We start from the raw sequence: 21296 nt of genomic DNA on the forward strand, positions 1-21296 counted from the left end.
TGGAGACCATCCTGGCTAACACAGTGAAACCCCATCTCTATTAAAAATACAAAAAGTAGCCGGGCGCGGTGGCTCACGCCTGTAATCCCAGCACTTTGGGAGGCCGAGGCGGGTGGATCACGAGGTCAAGAGATCAAGACCATACTGGTCAACATGATGAAACCCCGTCTCTACTAAAAATACAAAAAAATTAGCTGGGCGTGGTGGCGCACGCCTGTAGTCCCAGCTACTTGGGAGGCTGAGGCAGGAGAATTGCTTGAACCCAGGAGGCGGAGGTTGCGGTGAGCTGAGATCGCGCCATTGCACTCCAGCCTGGGTAACAAGAGCGAAACTCCATCTCAAAAAAAAATAAAGTACAAAAAGTAGCCGGGCATGGTGGCACATGCCTATAGTCCCAGCTACTAAGAAGGCTGAGGCAGGAGTATCACTGGAATCCGGGAGGCGGAGGTGGCAGTCATTGCACTCCAGCCTGGGCAACAGAGTCAGACTCCACTCCAAAAAAAAAAAAAAAAAAAATGTAATTGCAGTTTTGCTATCAAAAGTAATGGCAAGGCTGGGCGTGGTGGTTCACGTCTGTAATCCCAGCACTTTGGGAGGCCAAGGTAGATGGATCACCTGAGGTCAGGAGGTTCAAGACTATCCTAGCCAACATGGTGAAACTTCGTCTCTACTAAAAATACAAAAATAAGGCGTGGTGGCACTCACCTGGAATCCCAGCTACTCAGGGGGCTGAGGCAGGAGAATTGCCTGAACCTGAGGTGGAGGTTGTAATGAGCCGAGATCTTGCCACTGCATTCCAGCCTGGCAAGAGCAAAACTCTTCTCAAAAATCTGTGTATATATATAATATATACGGCAAAACACAATGACTTTTGCAGCAACCTAATAGTCGTTTAATTTAAAATGCAACTACAGCTTGGAACTGTCCGGCAGTTCCTACTGCTCCCTCCTGTCTCATCCCACTTCCTGGGACACACCACAACCTGCTTCTTGTCTCCATGTCCCCAGCTCTGTCCACCTACAGCGCTCACCAGGGCCTCTCCCTGTTCTTCTGTGTCTTGTTACAGGCCCCAATACCTATGAAGATGCAGCCGCCTACATCCAAGCACAATTTGAAAGCAAAAACCGCTCACCCAACAAAGAAATATATTGTCACATGACTTGTGCCACAGACACGAATAATATCCAGGTGGTGTTCGACGCCGTCACCGACATCATCATTGCCAACAACCTCCGGGGCTGCGGCTTGTACTGACCTCTTGTCCTGTATAGCAACCTATTTGGTAATGATTCCAGCACCCACAGAACAGCTTGCGCGCACACACACACACACACACACACACACTCCCCACTAACAAATGCAAGTTGGTAAATAAACTTTAAAAAGGCATAAAACCTTATATATATATATATACAAATATATATTTAAAAAATCTTTTTAGTTTGTATTAGAAAGAGCTGTGGACAGAACTGACCACCATTCCATAACTCATGGAGGTTTTCCTGGGACTGCACGTGTGCAGGCACGTGTGTGTGTGTACACATTCACACATGTCCAGATGGGAATTTGGTTTGGAAGTCCCTCCTTTTGAGGATAGCCCCGGGCTTTTCCTCTCTGAGCCCCATTTCTGAGAGCAAGGGAATGGCAGAGAAGGCCTAGCCTTGGCCCAACCAGCTCTCTGCGTTCCGCCCTCAGAGCCTCTGCACCCTCTGTTCCGTCCTGCTCTTGGCAAATTCCAGACTCTTTCAGAAATGGCCAATGCCCTAAGCCTCTTCTCACCCTACACTCCCAACAGAACAATTTAAGGTTGCTTCTCTTTCGGGTGGTGGTGGTTAATTTCAGGAATGTAGAAGAATCATTGTTCCGACCAATCCACTGTCTCCTGAGTTTTCTTTATTCATGTTAAGATGACAAGAATCAGAGAACAGGGAGACTTGGTCTGCTTTCTAAAAGCAGCCGACAGGAGGGAACTGAAGTTCACCTGCAGAGTTGAAGCCAGCCCCACTCCAAGAGGGCATGTGGGAAGGCGGGGAGCAAGGGGGGCAGGTGTGGCCTGGGGAGGGCCGGACTTGCAGGCCTGACCCGAGTCAGGGTCCTGGGGGCCCAGGCTTCCCCAGGCACCGGGGATGGGCTCCAGTGGGGTTTCTGACCCCTTGTGCTGCTGCCCCATCTCGCCCCATCACAGCATTAATCAAAATGTTCTAGGGTTTTTTGGTTGGTTGTTTTTTAAAATCAAAGAAAATGGTCAGACCGGACCCCTTATCTCTCTCTCTACAGACTGCTTCATGGACTCTTTGCTGTTGACGTTGATCTCCTGGTAGCATGACCTTTTGGCCTTTGTAAGACACACAGCCTTTCTGTACCAAGCCCCTGTCTAACCTACGACCCCAGAGTGACTGACGGCTGTGTATTTCTGTAGAATGCTGTAGAATCCGGTTTTAGTTGAGTCTTCACATTTAGAATTTGAAAGGAAAAAAAAGAACATTTCTCATGTGCTTTGTAGCTTAAAAAAAAAAAAGGAAAACTCACCATTTCATCCATATTTTTCTTTTTCTTGCAAAATAAAACATACCCATCTGCACCCATGCTTGCCCCCATCCCACCTTGCGGCCTGGTCCCTGGTGCTCCTGCTGGGGTGCCAGGTCCATCTGCCACCTGGGGCTCCCGTGCGGTGCACTGGTCCACAGAGTGTGCTCAGGCCAGGTTTTCCAGAAGGCCACACAGGCCACTGCAAACCCTGCTGCCTGCCGGCCGCCCAGACACCACCAACGCCACCTCGCGGCCCCAAGCCACTCCCGCCACACACTCACTCCAGGTTTGTATAGAAAAAGCACAGCTCTCACTGGCCAGTAGCTGCCAAAAGTAACACCCATCGTATATGGAAATCCAGCCCCATAGAAAACAATCTGCCCACCAACTCCCTCTCTAGGGATAGCCTTTGTGGGGTATTTTTGGTTTCTTTCTTAGTTTTTGTTTTTTGTCCTGCTGAGTACAATGTATTACCCCCCGCAGATCAGTTTTCCTGGTCCTTGGGAAACAGGTCGTGGTTTTTCCCTTTGCTGTGTTGGATTTCCGGTCCCTGCCGACGCCCTCCTTCGTGCGTGCGCCCCTCCCTACCTCTGCCTTTCTTTTGCTGACCTGTGTCCGCTCTCTCATGTGGGGATGTTTGTGCTGCAGACAAAAAGAACAAAAAAAAAGTTTTTTAATACCACAAGATGGAAAAAAACCACAAAAACCTTTAAAGATGGAATGTAGTGTTTACATTAAAGCCACCGTTTTCATGACCAATCCTGTCATTTCTACTTCGACTAATCCCCAAACCCCAAACCTCTTCACGGTTTCACTTTTAAGACTTAATCTTTGCTGAAGAAGACCAGTCACAGCCATTTCAAATAAAGAGGAGGCAAAAAGACAAAACAGAAAAAAATTAAAAAAAAAAAAATCTTAAAAAGGAAAAAAGAAAAAAAAGCCCACGGGTCTTTGTAAGCCTTTCTATTCCCAATTGGTGAGGTTTCTGTGATATCTTACACACTGCCAGTCTACTTCTCTGACTAATGGAAAATTCCTGTGTAGCTCAATAAAAGAGAATGTTTGTCTGTACTCCTGAGTCTCACCCTGTGCCTTCCAACGATGGTTTTATGGGGTGGGCTTCGTCTGGCAGGAGAGGGAAGGAGGGACTCGACGTACATGCTGGGAGGCCAGCGGCTAGGAGTCCCCCCCAGGTCCTGCCCATCTCCTCAGTGCTGTCATTGGGGCCCCAGCTCAGAGTGCAGCTGAGGTGAGTGCCACCTAGGAACAAGGGCAGGGGAGCCGCCACTTTCTCCTGCGATGGCCTCTCCTCCTAGTGCCTGGCACCTTCTCACCGTCACGAGGTTTTGCTTTCGAGAGTGAGGTGGAAGTGAGGCTTAGGAAGGAAGAAATACAAGGAGGGCAGGTAAGCCGCCTCTCCTATCACGCAGGATCCTATTTCTTCTGCAGCAAGTGGTCCCCCCACAGTGGGAAGATGGGTGGTTCCAAGAATGAGGCCAATTGCCTGAGCCCATCTGCACCCAAGAGGTCCCAGCCACTCACTTGCCCAGGAGGAGGTTGGGCCCAGCCTGATGAGGAAGGTTGCCTTTGGTTTGCGCCCCAACTGCACCTGGATGCCAGGAAGCCCCCTGCAGGCCGGACACACAGTGGGTAACCCAGCAATTCGGTGGGGGACACGGAGTTTGATTCCTGTACCTCCCCGAGGCTGTAGGTCTCACCGCCCCCTACATCGCCGGATTTTGCTGTGATAATTAGCAAATCGGTTTCAACAGGGGCCTGGAGGCAACAGCAGCCCACTGAAATCCTTGCATAATGTGCATGTGCCACTTACTGGCCAAGCAGCCAAGAGCATCATGCATCATGGAGTCTTCAGTGAGACGGGGGAGGCCCCAAGAGGTCAGTTACCTGGAATCCTCTCCACATTCCAACAAATGGGAATTATAGGCTCAGAAAGGCCTCTCTGGGCAAGTTCCAGTAGTCTTTTGAATCAAGGGGGTGGAGGCAGGGGACATTGTTTCAGAGACTATGGAAGAACAAGAGGTACTGTTAGAAATACCCAACCAGTCCACGGACCACTTAAACCTCTTCTGCTTTCCCCCAGTTCCCCAAATTCTAACTTGTTACCTGCAGAAAGGAGCACATGACTTACTCTCTCTACTGAGAGGAAAGTTTGCAATCCAGGCCACAACTTGACTTTGTAAGAAACCAAGATCCACATGGAAGGCTGAAGGAAACCCTCACATTCTCTATATATGGCATATTTGAATTTCTCTAAAACTGAGCCATATTCTAATAGGGTTCTTCCCCAACTTTCAAATGAGTTTTGCAGACAAAACCAACAAGTTTCTTTGCCTCATTTTTCTTAGAAGGGAGGTCGCAGCATTTTTTGGAAAGGATGCAGGAAAAAAGCCAATTAAATTGGAGCAAGGAGAGTGGTGCAGAACCTATCTATATGTTTTTAAAGCTCCACAGTGATTCCTTCCCTCCGCCTACCCCCCAGTTTATCTGTGCACACAATTGGAAAAAACTAGTTTTAGAACCAAATCAAATAGGAGAATTACTTCCAATGGCACCTAATAAAGCTTCTAAAAGAAATTCTGAGAAAATTGCCTCTATTAGGAGGTACACAAAAAGATATCCAACATCGCCACCTGCGGAAACCCTCCAGGTCTTTGATCTCCGCCCTGAAACTCATACTGAGAAAGTCCCAGAGCCGCCGTGAACCTCCCCAAACCGTTTTTCACCCAGTTAGACCACCCAATGAAGACGGGGCTTCAAGATGAGCCTTTGTTGCCTAGCCGGCAGTTGCTTAGGGCAATAAGGTAATTAAAAGAGTAATTGTCTAAAGGGGGGAAATGAACACAAAACTACCCATGGAGATAATAAAAATGCAGATCCAACACATTTGTATTTCTAAGCCAGGACTAATGACAGACCCTGATGTTGAAATGTTAACATCCAGAGAATGATCCGAGTAACGTTTTGGCTGAGATCAGATCTGAGATCAGTTAAAATGCTCAAACTGCCTGCTTTGGATCCCCTGCAAGATTTAAAAAAAAAAAAAAAAAAAAAAAGTGGCACTTTCACTGCTACAGCTGATTCCATTTCCAGAGAATCAGTCCCTTTTGGTTCGATATTTGGGTGACTTTTGATGTTTGGGGATAAGGCTTTGCCACTTGGGAGAGTATCTCTGGTTAAAAAGACTCAAAATCCAGAAATATCAGCTGTTTGTCCCAGCTAAAATCAGGTAATAAGAGACTTGAAAGGATTTTTTTTTAAAGGGCTCTACAGTTGGAAATCAGCTTATAAATTAAAAGCCAATATTCAAGATACATGTTTACCTTGGTAAGGCCTTCCTACTTTTTCTCTTTTGGGATCCTGTTTTTGGCAATATTTTCTAGTCAACTGGAACCCCCTCTTTAAAAAAAAAAAGTGTTTGTTCTCTCTGTGTGCTTCGTTTCCTAAGCATCCTCCCGCTTACTTCCCCTCCTCCCTCCTCTTTCTTCCTCTTTGCCATCTCGGGTACCAAATGAAAAGATCTAGAGGGGACCTCTAATGACTCAGAGCCCTTAAGGAAAACAGAAAAAGCACCACAGACTCATCTTTTGGGGAGAAACCTGTTTTTCCCACACAGGACCCCAAGAGTTGCAGATTCCTCTCAACGCTGCCGTCTTTTGGATTTCGTGACTGGATCTCCTTGGCCGCAGAGACTGCTCTGTCCCACACTATGAGGGCCTGACCTTGTGTGTGATGGCTGCCAGAGGCGGCTCACCTCAGTTGTTGACAGTAAATGATTCCACCTAAAGGCACCCCAGTGATTCTAACATCAGCCATGCTGGAGCCACGTCTAACCTAACAGAAAAGCAGCAGCCCTGAGAGGCGGAGGCCCCAGATGCTGGAGGGCCTTTGAGGGCAGGTGGGCAGCCACTGCTCCTTGCCAGGGCTTCTCAGCAAGGCCGCGGCTTCCTTTTCCATGTGTGTCCTGCTCCAGCAGAACTGAAAGCCACCATAGAGAGGATCAAGTCTGCTGGCTACAGATAAAAGGGCACTTTGTCTACTTAGCACAAGAGGCCACCTGGGCACCTGGATTCACATTAACACAAGTGAAAGAGCCACATGCTCCATCATCCTCTATGGTACATAAAAGCCTCACAATTCAAAACAAAACAAAAACTCAAGAGAACCCGGGAGGTCAACAAAACAGGGCCACTAAGAAAATGGAGGGGGTAACAGAGTCTCATTCCCAAAGGGCCCACAGAGGCCAGGGGCAGCTCCACCACCATCCGCCAGAGAACCTGGCCACGCCTTGTGCTGCACTTACAAACCTGGACCCACAGCCCAGCCTGAGCGCTGCTTCTCCGGGCACTGGGCGTGAAGGCCATCTGCCTGACCCTGCAGCCATCCAGGGCAGCCAAACGAGTCCTGGGAGGAGCAGCCCACCATCATAACTGCCCTCAGCACCTGAGGCACCTGGACGCCCCCAGGAAGTGGCGAAACCCTCCAGGGCCCAGGTGTGAAATGGATGGGCGGACTGAGGACTTCTTCGCTTTTTGGGTCATTTTAAGCTACTTAAGCTCCTGCTCTGAACAGTGTGGTATGGCTGTTTCACGTGTCAAGACCCTCTAAAATCGATATAAACAATTGTTTCTTTTCACATATCAGAAACAGGCAAACACATGGAATTCGTAGCATTTATAATGGGTGCAACGTGTAAAGCATAACATAATTTGAGGAGAGTAAAAGAATCTTTTGCTACCCACTTACCTGAAAAAAAAAGATATAAATACAAGGGAAAGAAAAATTCAGTTCTGCCCTCTCCAAATATACTACTAGGAAAAATAAAAGTTATCACTTCAAAAAGATGGAAAAAACCCTCCAACCAAACCAGTGCTCACAAAATCCGAATCAATGAGATTTAACGCTGGCACTTCTGGAAACAGCTGCCTTAGCTTCCAGCCACACACAACACACTAGTAGAGTTTGCTTTTTATTATTATTGTTGTTTTACAATAAAAACAAATAGCTATGCTCTCAGCAAAACAAATTTTTTTTAAAAAATCACAGAAATTTACTAACAGCATTTCAAGGTAAGGCTTTTGAAAGATTTATTGAAATAAATTATCTTTGCCTAAAAATGTACCTATCACCTTTTTCAATTACTTTTCAACATTCTAAAAACTTTCAGTTATGTAAAATACATTTAACTTTGCCAATAATTATGGATAATACTGGATTCTTCCCAAAAGGACTACCACAAAACAAATCTTTCAAACAGTTAAAAAAAAAAAAAAGTAATCCAATGGGGCATAAAACTGAAGTCTGTAACCTACGACTGCACAGTTCAAATCCTTAAAGTTAAACGTGAAGAATTTGAAGAGATTTGGGACCTGAGTCTGCTCCAAGGCATGTAGGTTCACACTTTACCGTCTCTGTTGAATTAAACCAGGAAGAACACAGCTATGAAAACACAGCTCCCGGGTAAAAGATACAAAAGTTACCTTTTATTTCTTCAGTAAAGCCCTTCAAGGTTTACTCTCCCATCTCGCAAGGCCCACATCTTGTTCAAGGACCAAGCCCACAGGCTTTAGCATTGCCTAATTTACTTGACCAATAAACGAAAACTATAAACCAAAGCTTGCTGCTTAACACTCCCCAGGTCCACAGGGGACAAGGAAATGCTGGGAGGGGAGGGGACCCACGGCACGCACTCATGAGATGCAGGAGCACCAGAGCCACGAAAATCAAGTTGGCTTTCGATTAGGGTCTCAGAAAGTCAGTCCCGGATGAAGTGGGACAGAAAGGGTGATTCCGTCACCCCTACAGCCCTGGGCTTTCCCCGCTCTGCCTCAGGTATTGAACCAAGAGTTCCTATTCCAAGTTGCCCTTCTGGCTCAGGGGTCCAGGAGCCCATGGGTCTGCATGCTTCCACAAGGACAGCAGTTTGCTAACAGATGTTACCCCATGATGTGGGGACGGGCTCACACTGGGCGTCTCCCCCCCTCCCCCACTCTTCCCACTGGATGTGGCGCTCAGGACACCTGCATTTGTGGGATGTACGCATGAGGCAAGAGTTGAGGCTGCCTGCTGCAGGCAGGCGACTGCTCACTCCCTCCTGATCGTCCCCTACTCCAGGCAGTCCAGTCAACACCAGAAGAGATCATGGCTAGAGTTAAAATTTGCAGTGTTTCTAAGGGGAAGAAAATGTCACACAGAAAGTATTACAAAGAAGGATTAAATTTGTCAGCTGTCCAAACACTATAAGACCACATGCTTTATACAGCGGCAATGCAGTCAAGCCCGCTTCTCCACATGGCGAGCAGAACTGGGACAGGCCTTCTCCGCAGGAGGCGGCTGAGGAAGGCAAAGGAGCGCTAGGAGGTCTGCTGCTTCTGAAGCCTCCGTTCCGCGGCGGCGGCCAGCATCCTTCGACGCAGAGTCACGGGGTCGGAGGACGCACCTTCTGAGGTGAGGAAGCTCTCTGAGGCTACATCATCTTCAGAACTTTTGTTCAAGAAACGCCTAGAAAAAACAGATGAGTTTTTTCTCTCACATGGGAGAGAGGGTAACTGTGGAACACATCTCCCCATGGCTGGGCACCTTCATGAAGCTGTCACTCAGCACCACCCATAACAAAGACATCCAGCCCCCAACAGATGGGCGCAAGTTCTGTCTGCACCAGGGAGGAACCCTCCAGTGCTGTTCCATGCTGCCTCTCCCTGCCCGTCCCCTCCACCCACAGGCGCAGCATGGAACCCCCACAATGACAGGGTCCACCAGGGCCCAAACCCACTGGATGAATGCAGTGCTAGAATGCAGTGCAGTCAAGAGCTGGGACAAAACCTCTCTATCCACAGGATGCACCTGCTGCAGCTGCCACCAGCCATGGGGGTATGACACACAGATGTGCCGTGTGTGTTCACAACGCTCAGCTGAAAGGCAGAGTGGTCAAGAGGAAGGGCCTGGGAGGAGACGCCAGGGCCAGGCCAGTGATAACCTCTCCAGCCTCCATTTCTTTAGCTGTATGTCAGCCAAATGGGTTAACAGTGCTCCCTCTTAGAGCTGTTACAATAATTCATATAAAGGACTTAGAACAGGTTGGCACACAAGTGCTCTCTCGGCAAGCGTGGCCAAAGGGGTCCAGGGGAGATGACCAGTGACACCAGCATAAGAGGTAGACCAGTAGGGCTCAGTGTTATCAGATGCTCTGGTTTTTCAAGAGAGGCTTGAAATCTGAGTTTTGGGGTGGCATGTAATGGCTTTTCACTGTTGGCATCTGTTTAAGAAGAGAAGACACGGGCCTGACAACGGCCTTTAGCCACTGGTTTTTGATCTGGATTATGCCAAGCGTGGCTAGAGAAGCGACTCACTTGCGAGCCTGCTGGAGGAGCTCATCCTTACGCTGCACCAGCATGCGCTGTCTCTCATCAGCAGACTTGGAGAAGCGGCTCCCACGAGCCTCGAAGTCTTCCACCTCGCTGGGCTCCATTTCCACCTCACCAAAGTCCAGTATCTCCTCCAGGTGAGGACTGAGGTCCAGTGGCACACGCTCGGTCTGGACACAGGGGAGGAAGCAAGGAGGTAGCTGTGAACACAGGCCTCCCTCCTAAGCAGGTTCCCTGCCTACAGGGCACCCCAGACAAGGTTGTTCTGGACTCAGAGCGGGCTGCTGCCAAGCAGGGAAGCAGAAAATAGGAACCATAAGCTATCGGTAATGGAGCAGGCCTGCTGCCTACGGCTTGAGTAACACTAAGAACAGGACCTGACTCACAGAATGTTCCATATCAGAGGGATAAGTAAACGATTACCAGCATGAAAAACATAAGCACCTTCAAGCTGCACTCTCAGAATATGCTACCAACATGTCAACTGTGAGTTTACATCACAGGGAATTTTCTGTTCACTTCTACTAATTGCTCAAAAATGTAAAACAGTCTTATCAAATCTTCTGCACAAATTTTATAACCTCAATTGACTCTGAAAACAGAGGTAAAAATAATAAATGCTAAGCATCTATTGATTTTCTTTATAGACAGGGTCTCACTCTGTCACCCATGCTGGGGAGCAGTGGTGCAATGTCGGCTCACCGCGGCCTCAACCTCCCCAGGCTCATGTGATCCTATCACCTTAGCTGCCCAAGTAGCTGGGACTAAAGGCTCATGCCACCACACCTGGCTAATTTTTGTATTTTTTGTAGAGACAAGGTTTTGCTGTGTTGCCCAGGTTGGTCTCAAACTCCTGGGCTCAAGCGATCTACCCACCTCAGCCTCCTAAAGTGCTGGGACAACAGGTGAGAGTCACTGTGCCCAGCCCTAAGTATCTAAGAGACAGGATGGATTATATGGATCCTTGGCTTTGGCTGAAGCTCCAAAGTCCAAGACAATGCCCAGGCACCCCTGCATCCTAGCAGGTGCCCGACCATCTGTGCTTCTCATGCTCCCAGATGCAGACCTGGGCTGGCCAGGGTCAGCCCATCGCCCACTTCTAGGCTGTGACAGGGTGGAGTTGGGTACAACTGAGGCAGGCTATTTTACTTCAGAGTTCCCGCCAGACCCACCCTCACTTCTTCCTGCTTTCAGCTAAGCTCAAGAGGGAACTTCAAGAGAACCACTTGTAACCACTGGAGTCAGGGAACGGGAACTGGTAGCTGCACACACTTGAGAAATCTACAGAAAGAAACTGGGAGTAGCCAATAAAAAACAGGGCAGTGGGGAGCTGTGATGGGAACACTTTTGCCTTCCACTGACTCCAGGCAACACTGTATGTCCTGGAGCTTGGACGGGGCTCCTGCACGAGGGAACCAGCCTAAGGCTGTTGAAAACAACTCTGCCCAAAAGGACCACTTGGAGAGATGATGAGACACCATGAAGGTGGAAGTGGTCATCAATAGCCAGCCTAGGGTCAAAGGAAGTATATTTGAGGAGGTTTCTGGGGCCAGATGGGGCAGGGAGACAGTTGGCACATCTATATATATATGCACACACACAGGCTGGGGTCTTACTGTCCTATCCTAACCCTCTCCTCTAAGCCTGAGCCTAGAGCAGGTTAGAAAGAATGGTGAGGGTCGGCGCAGTGGCTCACACCTGTAATCCCAGCACTTTGGGAGGCTGACGCGGGCGCATCACGAGGTCAAGAGATCAAGACTATCCTGGCCAACATGGTAAAACCCTGTCTCTACTGAAAATACAAAAATTAGCTGGATGTGGTGGTGCGTGCCTATAGTCCCAGCTACCCGGAAGGCTGAGGCAGGAGAATCGCTTGAACCCTGGAGGTGGAGGCTGGAGTGAGCCGAGACCGTGCCATTGCACTCCAGCCTGGGAATAGAGCGAGACTCTGTCAAGAAGGAAAGAAAAAAAGAAAGAACGGTAAGTGAGGAGGCAAGGAGACGTTGGAAAGACAGGAGCAGCCCACCACAGCCCCTGCTCTGTGCAGCTGCGAGCGGGGGCAGGGCAGAGACGGGAATGGAGGGCAAGTGGAGCTGATAAGCTTACTGGGCTACACTGAAGTTTCTGTTAACTGATTGTATTGAAGAACTTGTTATTTCTTCACAAATGACCAAAAATCTTGCACAGCAAGGTTCCTTGTGAAACATATACTTTCTAAAATATATATATATTTTAGAAATCTTCATGCTAACTCTAGAAGCAGAGGTGGAAAAACCCAGAGACTGAATGTGCTGTACCCACAGATGCCCCCAAGCCCATCTGGTGTCCCTATCTCAGCTTCGCCAGCTATCCAAAAACTGGAAATGCAGACATGGACCCCTTCCTCAGAAGCCATGCACCATTTCACAAATGACGCATAATCCAATTAGAGATGTGGATGTGAAAATCTTAACCCAGCAACAGATTTGAAGAAATCCTAGTAGCTTTTACTGTTTCCTATTTGTAGAGAAAAACACAAGAGGTGAAAGCTTGTGTCACTTACCAGTGCTTCTAGAAGAGACCTCATGCAGCCTGGTAAGAAAGGCAGTGCCACCCTAGACCCAAGCCCACATGCAGGAAAGCCCCTCACAGCACAAACACAGCAACGCAAAGGTGGGGTTGTCCAATTTTTATTTGTGGTTGGATAAGAAAGTGCTCTGACATGGTAACCGAGGAAGTGAATGGGATCACAGAAGAGGAGTGGAAACCAGGGACGCAGGTGTAGGGCGGAGGGCATGGGTAGGGGAGGGTGGTGCCCCCCACCCTGCTGCTTGGGGTTAGGGTGGTCACCTCAAGGCACCCAAAGTGGGTCACCAGACAGATCTGGTTCTCAAGAAAGCCACGCTTCCCCCAGCCCCACCCAGCTCAGGCAGTCTGTTTTACAAAATGCATGGAAGTATCTGGAAATCCCGAGTTGGACAAGTGAGGTGTAGGGGAGGGCATCTCTATGGCCTCAGCTCCCTGGAGAGCTTGCCCTAGGCCTTCCCCTCTGGGTTTAGATGGGTCCAGGCACCCTCCCAGTCCCAAGCCCAGCTTCTTTCTGGCCTTCCACGGGCTCTCACCCAGGCTCAAGGTTACTGGGCTGGCCCAGGGAAGCACGACCCCTTTCTCCTCCAGCACATGAGGGCAATCCCCAAGGAGTGGCTGCCAGCCCTGGGTGGAAACATGGGCCACAACACGGATACAGCCCGATTTGCTGCCCTTCATCATTGGGGCAGATACAGCACAGTTTCTTTTGTACTCTTGCCCTAAGCCTCACAGGCATCAGGACTGAGGAAGACCACTGCCAGGACCACATTCCCCCTCCACAGTTCCATGAACTCACCCTTGCTAGAGTGCGGGTCTTACCTGAGCAGAAGTTTCTCCCTCTTCCTGGTCATTGCTTGGCCTTTCCACGGGACTGTTCAATGCAGGTCTCATACTATCTGACCGCTGGAGGAGAAAAAGCACCACAGACAGTTCACAGTCACTCAGAAATCAAATCATAGACTCGGAAACCCTGGAGTGCAGAGGGAGCTGTGGTACCCAACCCAGCCTGTAACCTGAAGGGAGTCTATAGCATCACAGAAATTAAATTGCTTTAAAGATGAAAAGCAAGACAAAGGAGCCTGGGGCCTAACCTAGAGTTCCACGTCGAGTCAGCAACCAGCCCCACATTTAGTTTCCTCTTGAGTAACAGGAACGAGACAACAAAAACAATGATAACAGCAGATAGCACTGACTGAACAGCTAGCTTCGTGCATGGCACCAAGGAAAACCGGGACGTGACTGTTTATTTTCACATCCTATGAAACAGGTGCCGCTGTTATTCTCCTTCTAGCCAGTTTAGGATCCACACAATGCTGCAGACACTCTGGGGACTGGCCAGCACCCCTCAAGTCTCACTGCCTCAGTGCTTACTGGCTGGCCGGTGTCTGTATTTCATTGCCTGAGGACTTCTCTGGCTACATGAGGTAATTCAGCCATTCCAGAGGGAGCCCTCAACCAGTGAGGAAGGGAGTTAGTCTGTGAACACCCCAGTTCCTCATCTCCTGCAAGGGATATGTTCTACGCTGGATCCCAGAGGCACCAAAGGGGAAGGAGCTTCAGTCACCCATGGTGGTAACTTGCTTGATAACAAACCCATTACTGGCCACCCTCCTTTCCCCAGCTCACATCCCTACCCATAACCTGTGATTCCTGTGGCCACTTCCCCAATTTAACTATGTGCATTCAAATCCTTGTCCCAGGGTCTGCTTCTGGGGAAATCCACAGTCAAAGCCAGGTCAAATAGCTGAGAACTGGGAATTACATCTAATATCTCAGCCCATGTGACTAAGTCCATGCTCTTTCCGGCTTCAGAGTCTCAGGTTTTAGAATTTTATCAATAGATTCCCACATATTTTTACACACTAAAACCGAATAATTTGGGGTAGATTATTCCCTGGTCATATACAAATTCTGTGGTCCTGCCAGAAGGCTCATCTATATTAATACTTCTTGTACCCATCAAAGTGGAGATGTGACCTTTTTAAAAATCAAAAATACCACTTCAGATAGATGAATGGTAGCTAGTGGAACACCACACCAGCGTGCAAAGCCAACTAGGGACAAATGGCACTAGCCTCTAGAGCAGGGTGTTAGCAAACTACAGCCTGAAGGCCAAGTTCACTACTCTAATTATTTTTGTAAATAAAGTTTTATTGGAACACAGTTTTGCTCATTTACTTAAATACTATCCATGGCTGCTGTACTACTATGACAGCAGAGCTGAGAAGCAACAAAGATTATGGGGCCTAAAATATTTATTATCTGCCCTTCGAAGAAAAAACGTTGCCAATCTTTGTCCAATAGGAACCAACACCATGACTTCCTAGACTGGCAAGGGCAGGCTGGTTTAGAGTGTGTGTCTGAACAAAAAGTTACTCAGATACTCAACCTTATCTGCGGTGAGTCTGTTCTCAGTTATTAATTAGGGAAAGTTAGGGAGTTTACAGAAACCCTTCATTAAGTCATAAATAATATTCAGCTGTTAAGTAACTAAAACAGTTAACCTAGAGTATTCAATCTTTGTGAAGACAGAATCCATTTATCATGCTTTAAAACCCATTTTACCTGTGTAGGAAAAGGTACTTGGATCCGTCCTTCTAAAATGTTGTCTGTTGTTATTTCCACTGAGCGGGTCAGCTGGAGGTCCTGCAGCACTAGATGGTATGGAACCTGGGGAAACATTTCTTGAATCTGATGAGCCTACAGGAATACAAATAAGAGTCCACAGAAACATTCACCGGCAAGAGCTGCTGACTGAAGTCATAGTGTATGGCAGGCTTTGGGGCAGAGAATGTGACGTCATGCCCTGAAAACACAGGTAAGGGAGCCACCCTTATTTGGCAGGTCACATTCACACTGCAGTCCCTTTAGTATTTTTCCAGGAAGCCAAACAAGCAACTGTGAGCAGCATCAATTTCAACATAAGAAGAGCACAGAAAACCAACTGGATCTCAAGAGAACCTTGACTAGAATATTCTAGTTTTAAAAAGTGTTCATTTTAACTACCATTCAAACCAGCAATCCCACTACTGACTACATATCCAAAAGGAAAGGAATTATTATATAAAAAACATACCTGTGCTCACATGTTTATTGCAGCACTATTCACAGCAGCAAAAACATGAAATTAACCTAAGCATCCTTCAACACCGGATTCGATAAAGAAAATGAGGCACATATATACCACGGAATATTACTCAGCCACAGAAAAAAAAATCATATCTTTTGCAGCAACATGGATGGAGCTGGAGGCTATTATTCTCAGTGAAATAACTCAAGAACAGAAAGTCAAATACTGTAGGTTCTTATAAGTGGGAGCTAAACAACGAGTGCGCATGGCCATCCAGAGTGGAATAACAGACATTGTACTATGAAAGAGGGGAGGTTGGGAGGGGAAGAGGGTTGGAAAAATTCCTGTTGGGTACAATGTTTACTCTTCAGATGATGGTAACACTAAACACCCAGACTTCACCACTATGTAATATACGCATGTAAGAAACCTGCACTTGCAACCTGTAAATACATAAAAATAAATGTTTTAAAAGTATTCATTTTCTTTCTGTTTTTTTGGTTTTTGAAACGGAGTCTTGCTCTGTTGCCAGGCTGGAGTGCAATGGCACAGCATCGGTTCACTGCAACCTCCAACTCTCTGGTTCAAGCGATTCTCCTGCCTCAGCCTCCAAAGTAGTTAGGATTACAGGAAAATGATACCACGCTCAGCTAATTATTGTATTTTTAGTAGAGACAGAGTTTCACAGTGTTGACCAGGATGGTCTCGATCTCCTAACCTCGTGATCTGCCCACGTTGGCCTCCCAAAGTGCTGGGATTACAGGTGTGAACCAAATGAATACCCAGCCCAAAAGCAATCATTTTCAAGCTCAAAATATCTTGGGTATAAAAATATGTTTTCCTTGAAGATAGAATCCTAAACGGAACAAATACATTATGTTAAGTGAAAGAGGTCTGACTCAAAAGCCGGGTGTATGATTCCACTTATATGGCATCTGGAAACTGGCACAATTATAGGGAAAGAAAAGTGGTAAGTGGTTGCCAGAGGCTGAGGGTCGGGGAAGGAAGTGACTATAAAAGGAAGCAGTGGAATTCTGGAGGGAGGGATGGAACTGTTCACATCTTGATTATGGTGATAGATACACAATTACGTGTTGAACTGGATACTAAAAAGGGTAAGTTTTTACTCTATTTCAACTATATCTCAAAGGTAAAAAAGATTACAGAGAATGCAAATTCCTTACATGGTCCTGGAGCTGCAGTTTTCAAACTACTCTAGAGGCATCTCAGAACTTACTTAGGGCTCTAGGGTGAGGGTGTGTGTAGGGAGAGCAGACATAGGCCTGGCCACACCACCACCCACACTTTCATTCGAGCAGCTCTGGATTTCTTTTCACATACATAAATTAATTTTATATACGTTTATATCCAAGGTTTTATTTTTGGAAAAGCTCTAATAACTAAAACAAAAAAAAGAAAAAGGAAGAAAAAATTGCCTTAGGGGCACAATAACGTCCTCCTGAGATATCAGCTCCCACAAACATGTTGTTGTAACTGTGGAAAGAGTGGGAAGTATGTCTCAGTGTCAGAACCTTGATGAAAAGGTCTGCACCAAGCCCTGCTTAGAGTTCTTGCCAGGGGTGGAATGTTGGCAAGATAAGCAGTGCCCAGGGCCCTGAGCTTCCTCATTCCTAGAGCCAGCTTGTTTATGTGAACATGAGTTGATCATTATTTTCCCAGGTCAGGTCAAACCTACCTGGGCAAGAGTCCATAAAAACCTCTAAAATCAGATAAAATTTCTCTTTATTCTTAATAGCTTCCCCCTCATTTCCCAAATAAAAAATGCCTAAGACTCATTTTACTAGACCAAAGCTTTTCTACCACAAAATCTAGCAAGTTAAATATTGGATCTTAATAAAAAATGCATGGTTCCAGTATATTAGTTGTACCAAAAATAGTCCACTCCAACCCATCACAGAATTGGAGGAAGAAGAGCCAGGGTCTGCCTGAGAATTCTAAATAACTCCAAGAAGAGAATTCTGATTCCGAGGAGGGCTGCACACCCTTGTAGTCTGACTTGTTAAAGGAGGTGGGTGGGGTGGTCCAGCTGCTGAGCTTCAATGGTTGCCTGACCCAAGAACCCCTGCAATGCCTGCCATGAGCCCAGTAGTAGCTGCACTGAGCTACCACACTCCCAGACCACCTATACCCACCAAGATGTCACCCTTACTCTCTGTTGACAGCCCAGCTGAGTTTAAGGAGAAAGAGGAGCCAACAGAGTCATGCCTTCTTTTATTATGGCCCAAAATGGATAAAATTTACCATCTTAACCATTTGTCAGTGTAAGTGAGCCCTTAGTCCCACTGCAGGTGAGTTTCACAGGCTGACTCAGCCAGCCATGGATCAAGTGTTATGTGGTTGCTGACAGGTACTGTACAATTAAGCCAAGGATGGCCGTGTCTGTACTGAACATACACAGGCTTTCTTGTCATTATTTCCTAAACAATACAGTGTAACAACCATTTACAAAGCATTTACACTGTATTAGGTATTAGAAGTAATCTGGAGATAATTTAAAGTATAAGGGAGGATGTGGGCAGGTTACATGCAAATGGTATCCCCCACCTTTTTTTTTTCTTACCTTACACTATGAAGGGTTAAAGTGCCTCATTTTACATCAGAGACTTAAGCATCCATGGATTTTGGTATTTGAAGGAGGGGGTCCTAGAACCAATCCCCAGATACTGAGGGATGACTAGATAGTGTAGCAGTGTTAACCACAGGCACATGGCTGTGCAACAGATCTTCTCAACTTTTTCATCTTGCAAAAGTGAAACTGTATCTAAGAACATTCCACCCCTTGGCTTTATAAACCAAATCTGGATATGCTTGTAGCGATATCCATCTGTCCTCACAACCCTCTCTCCTGCTCACCTCCCCACCAGCCTGCTCTTTCAGTTGACTCTTCTATTTATTCTGTTCCATCAATCTCTACCCCTCTGGTGATCATCCTACGCACATACCAAACATGCTTTCCAGTCTACCTTTAAAAAACAACAGTCGGGGTAATCCTAGCGCTTTGAGAGGCTGAGGAGGGCAGATCACGAGATTGAGATCATCCTGGCCAACATGGTGAAACCCCACCTCTACTAAAATGCAAAAAAATTAGCTGGGCGTGATGGCGTGCACCTATAGTTCCAGCTACTCTGGAGGCTGAGGCAGGGGAATCACTTGATCCCGGAAGGCAGAGGTTGCAGTGAGCTGAGATCGCACCACTGCACTCCAGCCTGGTGACAGACTAAGACTCAGTCTCAGAAAAAAAAAAAAATTCCAGGGCACTCAAGCAGAGGGGGCTCCCCTCCAATACTGTGAGATTCAGCACCAGGAGTGATCAGGTTTCTCAGTAAATATCTGACAAGCATCCCCTCCTGCTTCCAGCATGGAGAGGGGAACAAGCACCTCAGTGAAATCAGCCAGGGCACGCTGTTCTTGACAATGTCTGCCCTCAGGAGAAACTACCCCAGAAGATCATCTGCTGGGGTCTGATCAGAGCTGCACTTACCCAAGGGAATTCTAGTCTGCTCCAGCCATCCTGACCCAGAGAAGGAAGGGAAACTGAGAAGTAGACTGACGTTCGCAGTCCAGAGGCATGGGCTCACTAAAAGACGGAGCACTAATCCCAGGACTATAGAATGCTTCTCTCCCTCACCTGACACCTACATCATGACAGGCCTGTTCACCACAGTCCCCTTTACACAGTACATTGTGTTCAACTACCATGAAAAACTTACAAGGCATACTAAAAGGCAAAAAACACCATTTGAAAAGACAGAGCAAGCATCAGAGCCAGACAGAGCAGAGATGCTGAAATTAACAGACTGGGAGTTTAAAACTATGATTAATATGCAAAGAGCACTAATGGATAAAGTGGACAGCATGTAAGAACAGATGGGCAGCATGAGCAGGCAGATGGAAAACCTAAGAAAGAACCAAAGAGAAGTGCCAGAGACCAGAAACACCAACACGAGTAAAGAATTCCTGTGACAGACTTTAATAGATGAACACAGCTAAGGGAAGAATCTCTGAACTTGAGATATATACTTTGAAAATGGAAAAGCAGGCCAGGTACAGTGGCTCACACCTGTAATCCCAGCACTTTGAGAGGCCAAGGCAGGTGATCCCTTGAGGTCAGGAGTTCAAGACCAGCCTGGGCAACGTGGTGAAATACCGTCTCTACTAAAAATATAAAAATTAAGCTAGGCATAGTGGTGCACACTTGTAATCCCAGCTACTGGGAAGGTTGAGGCAGGAGAATCACTTTGACTCCGGAGATGGAGGTTGCAGTGAGCCAAGATTGTGCCTCTGCACTCCAGCCTGGGTAACAGAGTCAGACTCCATCTCAAAAAAAAAAAAAAAGGAAAAGCAAAGAGAATAAAAACAAAATAACAGCAGAAAATTCAAGGACCGTGGAGCGACTACAAAAGGTGTAAACACACTTAATGGGAATCGCAGAAGGAAAAGAGAAAGGAACACAAGAAATAATTGAAACAATAATGGCCTAGAACTTTCCTTTCCCAAATTAATGTAAGACACCAAACCACAGACTCAGGAATCTCTAAGCAGGACAAACGCAAAAAAAAAAACAAAAAACAAACAAACAAAAAAAAATAACAAAAAACTATTTTCAAATTATAGAAAATCAAAGATTAAGAAAAACAATCCTGAGAGAAGCCAGAGGGAAAGCACCTTATCTCTAGAGGAGCAAAGATAGGAATGACATAGTTCCTCAGAAACACCGCAAGCAAGAAGACAGTGAAGGGAAATATTTAAAGTGTTAAGAAAAGACTCACCAACTGAGAATTCTATACCCCACAAAATTATCCTTCCAAAGGGAAGCAGAAACAAAGACTGTCTCAGACAAACCAAAGTTGAGGGAATGTGTGGCTATGAGACCTGCCTTACAAGAAACACTAAAAATAAAAAGTTCTCTAGAAAGAAAGAAATTAACATAGGTCAGAAAGCTCAGCTCTACATAAAGAAAGGAAGAGCATCAAAGAAGGTGTAAGTAAAAACTATTTCTTAATCTAACAGAACATTCCATTCAAAATAACAACAGCAACAACCTATTCACTTATGTGTGCTTATGTACTCACATATAGGTGAAATGAATGACAACAATGAATGATACAAGGGACAGGAGCAAGGAATTAGGATTGTTTTGTTATCACAAAGTACTCACACTTCCCATGCAGTGGTACAGTGTTATTTGAAAATAAACAAATTAGCTGTAAATGTATATTACAAACTCTAGGGCAATCATTAAAACAAGCTTGTCCAACCCATGGTCTACACAGCTTTGAATACAGCCCAACACAAATTTGTAAACTTTCTTAAAACATTATAAAATATTTTTACAATTTCTTTTTAGCTCCTTTGCTATTAGCATTAGCATACTTTATGTGTAGCCCAAGACAATTCTTCTTCCAACGTGGCACAGGGAAGCCAAAAGATTGGACACCCCTGCATTAAAACAAGTAACAAATAGTATAAATGACATGCTAAGAAAGGAGAGAAAATGGAATTCTATAAAGTGTTCAATTAAAAGCACAAAAGACAGAGTGGAAGACAAAAATAGGAACAAAAAACAAGGGCAACAAACAGAAAACAGTAACAAAATGGTAGTTATTAATCCAAATACACACCAATAATCACTTTGAACAATCAATGGCTTGTATGTATCAAACAACAGAGGTTGTCAGAGTAAATAAAAAAAAAAGCAAGACCTATATGAATGTTGTTTACAAGAA

The 21296-nt window shown here is 46.3% G+C and overlaps 2 protein-coding genes across 4 annotated transcripts in view; one reads left to right on the forward strand and one right to left on the reverse strand.

The window, feature by feature from the left end:
* GNAO1 (G protein subunit alpha o1) overlaps positions 1–3600 on the forward strand; it is a 168398-nt gene extending 164798 nt beyond the window's left edge. Inside the window, exons 8-9 of the mRNA XM_002760959.7 lie at positions 1067–1282; positions 2278–3600. Of these exons, the coding sequence (XP_002761005.1) occupies positions 1067–1254 (188 nt within the window). The 3' untranslated portion in view covers positions 1255–1282; positions 2278–3600. The remainder of the gene's footprint in view (positions 1–1066; positions 1283–2277) is intronic.
* A 3903-nt stretch (positions 3601–7503) lies between these two features.
* The window catches only part of AMFR (autocrine motility factor receptor), a 60365-nt gene continuing 46572 nt past the window's right edge, over positions 7504–21296 (reverse strand). For all 3 annotated transcript variants that reach the window (XM_002760964.6, XM_035282579.3, XM_078358213.1), the window contains exons 11-14: positions 15045–15179; positions 13299–13382; positions 9897–10081; positions 7504–9048 (exon numbers count right to left, since the gene is read on the reverse strand). In XM_002760964.6, the coding sequence (XP_002761010.4) occupies positions 8901–9048; positions 9897–10081; positions 13299–13382; positions 15045–15179 (552 nt within the window). In that variant the 3' untranslated portion in view covers positions 7504–8900. The remainder of the gene's footprint in view (positions 9049–9896; positions 10082–13298; positions 13383–15044; positions 15180–21296) is intronic.

The sequence above is a fragment of the Callithrix jacchus genome, chromosome 20 (genome assembly GCF_049354715.1).
Source record: "Callithrix jacchus isolate 240 chromosome 20, calJac240_pri, whole genome shotgun sequence".
Classification (NCBI taxonomy): Eukaryota; Metazoa; Chordata; class Mammalia; order Primates; family Cebidae; genus Callithrix; species Callithrix jacchus.